The sequence below is a fragment of the Echinococcus granulosus genome (genome assembly GCF_000524195.1).
Source record: "Echinococcus granulosus chromosome Unknown EG_S00026, whole genome shotgun sequence".
In the NCBI taxonomy this organism is placed as follows: Eukaryota; Metazoa; Platyhelminthes; class Cestoda; order Cyclophyllidea; family Taeniidae; genus Echinococcus; species Echinococcus granulosus.
This window is the reverse complement of record NW_020170406.1, coordinates 759837-768607: the sequence shown is the minus strand read 5'-3', so window position 1 is coordinate 768607 and position 8771 is coordinate 759837. Positions and strand designations below refer to the sequence as shown.

Genomic DNA, 8771 nt, shown 5'->3' with positions numbered 1-8771 from the left:
CGAGTGTGGTGAGCGCAATCATTTACGAATACGAAAATTTGGCCTATACTATGCACCGAGGTGCGCCATCAGGAAATCTTTCTATGCCGAAGCATCCGAGGCCCTAGCTGACTTGTGGGATTAAAGTATAAGTGTAGGAGGAACTATGGGAACACATAAAGAGCATATCCACTCCCAAAAATTAATTCTTCTTCTAAACCCAAATCCTGATTTGACCTGAGCACCAACAACACTTCACTAAGACTAATAACCAGTTTAGTCTGAGAGGAGTTATTTGAACCCGTATTCGCCTGCAAGATAGTCACTCCATCTGGGTGGATTCCAACAAGGCCATCCCGAAAAATTGACTGCGATAGACGTCCGATTACCTTAAACGGTTGAATAGTGGGATCGCACAACTTTGTTATGACATTTGTGTGCTGCTTCTCTTGGCAAATAACCGTCCTAAGACCGCTTCTTGATGCGATAGCTGTGGAAACCAATTGTTTATCTATCAGGCTACCTTTGCTTTACATATTTATTTCAAAGCATTAAAACACCAATCACCTAAAACCATACCAACCACTTGTTAGCGCATCAATCTCTCTCTTAGATAGTTCATCCCCAACATTCCATTTGTCAGCCAGGACGCAGTTTCTCAAGGCACTGAACAACCTACCTTGAGTGAATTTAATGTTCACGCAGGTCAAACGATTTGCCGATTGAGGCTTCGATGTGTGATATGTTAATATGCATAGTGAGAACGCTGTTTTTATACTATACTGTGATTCTGTGCAACTGCTGTGGATGCCTGCGACACAAATGTTCCTGCTCAATTTCCCAGTAAGTTAGTTCTCCAACATCGAGCCTGAGTGACAGATCATGTTTAGCTGTGCTGGGTAACTCACTCAGGCGGTCCCTGTTGGCAGCCGCCAGACGCGTACACACTTGAAGTGCTTTAGCTTTTTTACCTGCATACGTGGGTCAATAAGAACAACCGTCCGGAAGTCCTTGTCTATTGATGAGCCGGTTGAAAGTTTAATAGGGTCCGGGCCACATGCATAAACCCCAGTTAACAGCAACCACTATTACTGACTGCAATACGTTCTCAAGAGGAAACATCGATTCTCAAGGATATTGATGAAGGCAATAAGATCCCACATTTCCAGACAGATTATCCCCATGGGAGGCGGTGTTAAGCACACAAATCCAGTGATAACTGAACAGAAACACTTTAATGAGATAGAAACGACTTTCAACCCTCTGCAGGGTCGTAATAGAGGTGAAATGGGAAGTTGATGGATCATGCAATTAAATGAGGAGAAAGCAGGTGCCATAAACCCTGATTATTACACAAGGAATGATATTTAAGCAATTATGCTTTGTCACATTCCCAAAGCAGTTTGTTTGATGGGTTTAGGAAAAAAGCAGTTGTTCAATGGAAGACTAGCTGCGGGTTAATCAATGCTTAAAATGTATAGGCTTTGAAAGTGGGAGTCGTGGTGAGAAGTTGGTCGACAGAAAGATCCAATAAGAATAAACAGGTGTGCAGCTTCAATTTTAACAAAAACAGCAAGCGTGTTACGTCTTGAACCCAAAAACAGAATTGGTTAGTGATTTAAATGATTATCAAAAATACTTTGCCGAAAAATTGATCAAATGAAATTAGTCCAATCGAGAATACAAACCATAGACGCTCGGTGCGATAAATCAAAACGAGGACTTCAGAAACCTTACACAATGTACTGGGCATTCGAAAACGTGATAGGCTTTATGTCAAAAATTAGTCGAAAACCCTCGATGTTCCATCAAATGATAAGAAATACTCTCCAGAGGGAGAAGGTCGTATCAAAATAGTCGCACCTCTGGGCCAACTTAAACGCTGGGTGCAAAAATACTTAAGACTAAAAAAAGAATCGCTAATGAAGGGAAAACAAGCAGTCTGTACAGATCACAAGTAAAAATAACATGTTTTTACTGTGAAAAATCCAACAAAATTAAGGTCTCAACATGAATAACTCGCAGTTATAAACTCGATACCGAACAGATTATATCAAAATTGCCCTGTGAATAGAGGTAAGATAATAATGACTGTTCATCATATTCGTAAACCAACAAATGAAAAGCAAAGAGGACACTCCTCAAACCCATACCAGGCGAAGTTTTAATTGAAGTATACGACAGAGGGAACAGTAGATCTTACAACAAATTCACTAATAAGAGAGATCAAAGCAAACTTAGAATTAAACTACGCCATTATTTGTCCACAAAGAAAAATAAGTTAACTGCTCGCTGATCCGCAAAAAGGACTTTTAATATAATCAAAAGCCTAGCAAACCTGTACATATCGAATGGCGGTAAAATAAGGCAGATATCACAGACAAATCAGGACAATCAAAAGAAAACTAGAGCCCTCAGAACCAGCCGGCAATCAGCTGTAGCTATTGGTATATGTACAATGAGGTAGGAATAAGTACCCGTTAAACGCCAATTAGTTGAGAGAGTTTTTCTATGAAAGATCAACATTCAAACTAACAGATTTGTAACTAATTAACAAATTAGCTGAATTCTAACGAGAGGAGTATAATCCCGATTTGAGATGGCGGAGAATGTAATGAAACCAACAGTGAAAGACGTTAAAGAATCAGTTGGGGAGAGAGACGGGAAAGAAAGAGGGGATGGTTGTTTGGGTATGATCAAAATTCAAAGTCCGACCCCAAAATTCTCAAATTTAGGCTAATCAAAGCTTTCAAGACAAAGAGGGTAGTTAAACAAAACAGGTGGGAATGCCCACCAAAATTTATTTGGGGAAGATTGGTATCTCTAAAAAGTGGAAACAGTGTAGTACGCAAATCAAAAACCTGAGGAACTATTTAAAGCTTACCAGATAAGTATCTGTCGGAAATGGCTATGAAATTGGAATAATCTTACCAATTAGCGACTTGAATAATCCCACAAAGAAGAGATGAAAATAAAATACGACGTTAGAGAAGGAGCTCTTAAAACAAACAGAGCAGCTTTAGTTGAGCCCGTGATTACTTTTTACAGCGCAATCAAACTTGCAAAAAAGACTGCTTAGTCCCTACCAATTTAGATAAGCACGCTTACGTAGAACAAATAGCCTAAAATGAGAATATTTCAACTGAATAAAAATGGTTAGAGGTACACAAAAACAAAGAATTCCAAGAACTCATTTGACGAAGACAGAAGAGCATATGCCTCGGAAACGTACGAGATAATTCAATAAGTTCATATAGTTTATTATAAATAGGTTAAATTAGTCCAGAACATTTTGTAAAGCCCTTTATTCACTTAAAGAACCCCTATTCCAATTTAGAGTTAATCATTTCTCAACGAGACAAGCTTGACGTGAATTTATCTTATCAAATACTCCGGCTCAGTCAGTAAAAACTATTGACACCGTTTATTTCCCGAAAGTTTAATCTATTTCAGATGTGAACATGTGACTGCCTGAAGCTAACGCTAAGAGAAGGCGATAGTTATCACAGAAGAATATCAGCAGGAAGATGCAAGGAATGAAACAGCCTCTACCTCACGAAAACTGTTCTGGACGCTCTACTCACCAGTTTAGATACAATCTAATGCTTCGATATTACGAGGAATGGAGGGTCGTCCTGAACGAAGAGCGCCAAGCCGTAAGTGATTCAGTATCAGAATCAAATTGCTCATACTAATTCTGAGCTGCTGAATACGACTTCTCTAAATGATATAAAAGTGGTGCAAGAAAAATCTATTTGATCAACAAGTTCCGAAATAAAAGTGTGCTATAAAAACCGAGATTGGAGAGGGAAGGCAGAGCTTGAGAACCATTCAAAGAAGAGAAAATTAAAGTGCAAACCAATACAACAGTTTGAAAAAATCCTATGGTAATTAGTGCATGATGCAACGAGAAGGGTGGAAGTTTTCCACCAAATGATGCGTTTGGAGAAGCTTCATTTTAATTGGAGGTACCCAGTAAAGTTTCGAAAGAGAAAAGTAGAGAAAGGCGGTGCAAATGAAATATGAGAATTGGTAAATTGTCTGAAAAAGACAGAAAAGCAGGGCCAGCTAAACAAATGTAATGACAAAACATTTCTAAAAGCTACCTAGTAAATGATTGTGCTTATGAAAAGAAACTAGACCAATGGGGAAGACAAAACATCTGCAACCACTTGAAACCTATCAGATCGTAGCAAATGGGATAAATTCAGCGACTCATTTGGGGAAAATGAGGCAGTCAAAACGTCTGGCCTTAGATTCAACCATACGATCACCGGATAAATCAACTGAAAGTAAGATGAGGCAGAAATAAGCACTCACTTGAGGGAGAAGACAATGCCCACGGTGGAGAGGACGCACATGGGGAGCATGCAATAGCCCAAGACGGAGACCACGCATGTAGGCGCCACACCCTGTGGTGCCATGAGGGAGAGAAGGGTGTACATGCTAAGGCACCCCAGGAGTCCAATGCCGTAGATGTAGTTGAAGTGTACCTTGCCTGCCTACAAGAAAAAATTTCTTAGCCTTCCCTATTCACGTTAGTAAGTAAATTAGAAGACTCAATGATGTAACTCTACCTGGTTCCCATCACGACCCAGTGACACTCCTTTTCATCACTAGTTATCCGCCCTAGCTAGGTGTCAGGAGGACGGTTCTCAAACTTGATTTAACCAAGCTATTGAACTTTCAGAACCAGTTGAAAAAGGTCTTTGTCCCCTTCCAAAGTGATCAAACTAGAGGCCATTTTAGGTAGTTAGGAGCTCTGCTGAAGAGCTGCAATGTCGGCCATCGCTCTTATGCTTTTGATTCCAAGTAGAAATAATGCATTATCCTATTTCTCATGGGTTTGTACTTAGTAACTGTTCTTAACGAAACGAGTATAATTCCAATGGGTGGGGTTGAGTCGAATAGCTGTGACTTCCTCCATTTCCAAAACTACAAGTAGGAAGTCTACCGAAGCCACATTTTCAAAAGTTCTGAGGGATTAATCTATTGTTACTAGCTTACCAGCAGTAGGGTTCCACCAAAGATGAGACAGAAAACCAGAGGTCCAGCAAGGTCTGTGTCATCAAGCACCTCCTGAGGACATTCACGCATGGGGTTCAGTACGTTTAGAGTCTGAAAGGTAAAACAAGGAACACTGAAGGACAAAAAGGTCCATCTTTCTTCCAGATAAATTGGTATATTAATAAAACCAGGAAGTCTCTTGAAAGATACCTTCCAGATTAAAGTCAAAGCATATGAGAATGCATCGTCCATAGGAAATAGACTACATTCCACCAAAAACGGAACAGGACTCAATCAACGAAAGTCCCCTTTCCAAGTTGAAGTGAGCGCACCAAAACACTATATTGGATTATTACCACATTGGTAAGCCTTTAAAATAACACTATCACTGTTTGATAAAGCCGATACAATCGAAATACTGTTCACACAAAATTTACCCGATGCTTATTGGACGACCAAGTAACAGCTATTCGTGGCCATGCTCCCGACTATCCAATCAAAACAGAGAGTATGATTTGCAATAACTTTCGAGAGTTCAATTTTGCAAAATATGTTCTGCGTACAAAGCCTGGCAATTTCCGCACTGCTCCTAACTCGGACAGCTTTCAATCTTAAATGTCCACCGCCACCAACATCAGGACTGTACGCCTGCCGAAACCGAAGCCTCCACAATGTTCCACTTCCCGTGGGAGCGCCAATCAAAAACCGTCTAGCAATCACCACCCTCGATGTCTCAGACAACATCATCCAGCTACTTCATGAAGACGCACTACGACCCTACCCCGCACTGACTTGTCTCCGAATGGAAAGAAACCTTCTCTGGAAGATCACCGATCATGCTTTTCACGCGGTACCGCGACTCCAGCGCCTCCTACTTCGGGGCAACCGTCTAGCCGTCCAAGCTGGCAGCTTTTCCATTGTAGCTCTGCTCCAATTGAAGCAACTGAGAGAGCTCGATCTCTCCGAAAATCCCCTCGGCCAACTGCTTGCTAACTTCTTTCCTCCATCCTTGCTAGAACTGCGTTTAGAAAACACAATTCCTGGCCTAGTGTTTCAACCAACCGCTCTCAGCGAACTCAAAAATCTTCAGGAGCTCAGTCTGGCCAACAACTCCTTCAACGGTTTGCCAATACACCTGGATAGCGAATTACGATCATTGAGAAACCTTAAACGTTTGTACTTAAATGGTAACACTTGGAACTGTGACTGCCATCTAACCTGGCTTGCTCGTATAGCACGTGGACTCAATGCTACTGCATTGTGTTACAGCCCCGAGGCCCTAAAAAACCGAATGATTGCTAATCTTCCGTTAGCAGAGTTTCAGTGTGCACCGGTAGCGCTAAATAAGAACGGAGTAGAGAACCGGATCACCGAGGTGGAAGTCGGTTCGACCGTGACGATGGTGTGCCACTTCTATGCGGAGCCCAGAGGTCGGGTTCGGTGGTTCCGTGGTCAGATGGAAGGTGAGGAGGGAGAGGTAGAACCGACGGCAATAACAGCGGTGAAGAGAGGTGTGGTTGAGCGAGTTTTAGGAGACTCCCTTACCAAGACCAATCTTACGTTGCGTGAAGTACAGGCGGGTGTGGACGACGGGGTGTATCGATGTGAGGCAGAAAATGCGCGGGGCAAGGACGCCGTTGTCTTTCGCATTCGAGTGGGCTATCAACGTCTGTGGAACCAAAGGCATCGTGACAAAGGTGGATTTACACTGGTGAGTGCAGCGTGGACGGGTGTTGTGGTAGGCGGAGGAGTACTACTCGTCAGTTTAACGCTCCTCAGTGTGGTGATCTATTGCTGTCAAAAGGAGCGAGCGGAATGTGAACCACTTCGTCCCATCGTGATGAAACAGCATCGACGATTCGGAGATACTACGGGTAAGAGTCTACTGTTTCCCGCAAAGATTAAGAATATGAGATAGGACTTGCATTTCTCATTACTAAAGACCATCATCATATAGAACAATTCCTCCTCTCTGTTTACCAAGCCAACAAAGAGTCACGGAGCTTTAGACTACCCATTTTAAAAGTATCTTTAATGAAAAAAAAATGGTGCGTTGATCACTCTTGGAAGGGAGTTTCTTCCATAAGCCTCCCAATTAATTGGAAGAATCTATATTTAAATTTATGTAAGTAGTGTAGAATTATGATATGATACCAAATTTAAGTGAAGTGAAGAACTTGAAAGCGATTAAGTTAACAATCTGATAAAATGATGCATTTTCACAAGGCCAACCCAAGTGGACCTCGTATTTCATAAGGAAACAAAGATAATAACGTGTCAAAAAGCTTTATCCAGGCCATATTATTTAAACTTGAGTTGACTTCATTTTTACAAATAGCATTTGTGCAAGCATCGAATCCGTGTTTGTTTAGTCGACAGAATAACATTTACCAAGATTGTCACGACTTTTTCGAATCATAATTCTTTGCGATGCTTGTGGTAAGAGTTGGAAAAAATGCAATCTCTGATGAAACAATTCATGGATTTTTCTTATAGCAATTCTGGCCTTCATTGAGCCTGATCATTAATGGTGAATAAGAAAGATAAAGTTTTCTCAATAAAAGCTAATTCATTTCAAGAAGAAGCACTCAAGTCTTATGCCATTTCAAACCATTACCAGTGAATTTAGCTAAAACAATTTCCATAAATCCCATACTTAGCAGAATAGCAGATGATTCCCGAACATATATAAATATTTTGCCATTAGTCAATGATCCAACTCTAACGGGGGCAAGTACAAAACGACCTTTTTTTGCTCTGACGGGAAACTGATGCCTGAAATTATACACGGACAGAAAGAACACAGTAAAAGCTTGCCTCTTTCGCCTTATAGATGCCCTCTGTCTGCCAGAATGCACTCTGACACCTACGGGAGGTGAAGGAACAGGCCAAATGACTGACGTGGTGCACTATCAGATCACACCGACAAGCGACTGGTTCACCAATGCCAGCAATGAAATTGAACGCTTGTGAGCAGAAAAAAAGCCGCGTAGCTTTTGTTTTCGTTATGTGAAACTCGATCCATTAGTCTCCCCACGTCCATTTGGTCTTATGAAAAGCTGTTTGCCTTTGAATATTTAAAATGGAATGCAAAACAAAATAAAAATGAGCTAAGAGAAGAGGAAATATGCACGCCGTGTTTCTGCCTTAATGAAAGGGGAAAGGTGAAATAAGAGTGGCGTCTCCCCTCGTTAGCCGCTTGTGATTAGGTGTTTCATGGACAAAATAATGACAGATAATTGAATTTAATTACGAAGAGGTAACAGTGATCAGCATAAAAAAGAAACGTTAGGTTAACACACACCCATGCTTTTATAGAAACGAGCGAGAATGGGTTAGTGAGAAGCCGTGATAATCGAAGAGATTAAAACCAGATGCTCTACCCCAGTGCTGAAGTATTTCTTTTGGTACCAACCTGCCGACAGTGACTTTAATAAATCAAGAAATGAACTATTTTGAAGGAAAGAATGGTCGAAAGTCCTTCATCTAATGAAAGCAGAAAATACAAGCAAATGCAATGCAATCCCACTCCCAGCACCATATATATGACGTTTTTCATCTATTTATGGCACCTAGTTAAACCGAGTCACGTACCAAAAACGCACTGGGTGAGTTTAAAACAATAGGCTGGCCCAAAAATGTTCTTAATTCGAACAGACATTCAAGTAGAGCTTTTGTGGGTCATGATGGTCGATTTTTCCGAGATTCTGATACTACTTTAGGGATGGGGGGCCAGCTGCCCAAGCTACCGCTCAAAAGCTTCCATTAAAACATAGTTTTTCATA

The 8771-nt window shown here is 41.1% G+C and overlaps 2 protein-coding genes across 2 annotated transcripts in view; one reads left to right on the top strand and one right to left on the bottom strand. All coding sequences in view use genetic code 11, as the record gives it.

The window, feature by feature from the left end:
• EGR_04313 (hypothetical protein) overlaps positions 1-5730 on the bottom strand; it is a gene marked incomplete at both ends in the record, with an annotated part of 6029 nt that extends 299 nt beyond the window's left edge. The window contains 3 exons of the mRNA XM_024493562.1: positions 4300-4481; positions 4987-5097; positions 5707-5730. Of these exons, the coding sequence (XP_024352070.1) occupies positions 4300-4481; positions 4987-5097; positions 5707-5730 (317 nt within the window). The remainder of the gene's footprint in view (positions 1-4299; positions 4482-4986; positions 5098-5706) is intronic.
• Positions 5731-5788: 58 nt separating this feature from the next.
• EGR_04312 (Leucine-rich repeat-containing protein 4C) lies at positions 5789-6678 on the top strand (the record flags this gene model as incomplete). Its single annotated transcript, XM_024493561.1, has 2 exons — positions 5789-6640; positions 6670-6678. The coding sequence occupies 2 exons, from the start codon at positions 5789-5791 to the stop codon at positions 6676-6678; spliced, it is 861 nt and encodes a 286-aa protein (XP_024352069.1).
• Positions 6679-8771: the final 2093 nt, after the last annotated feature.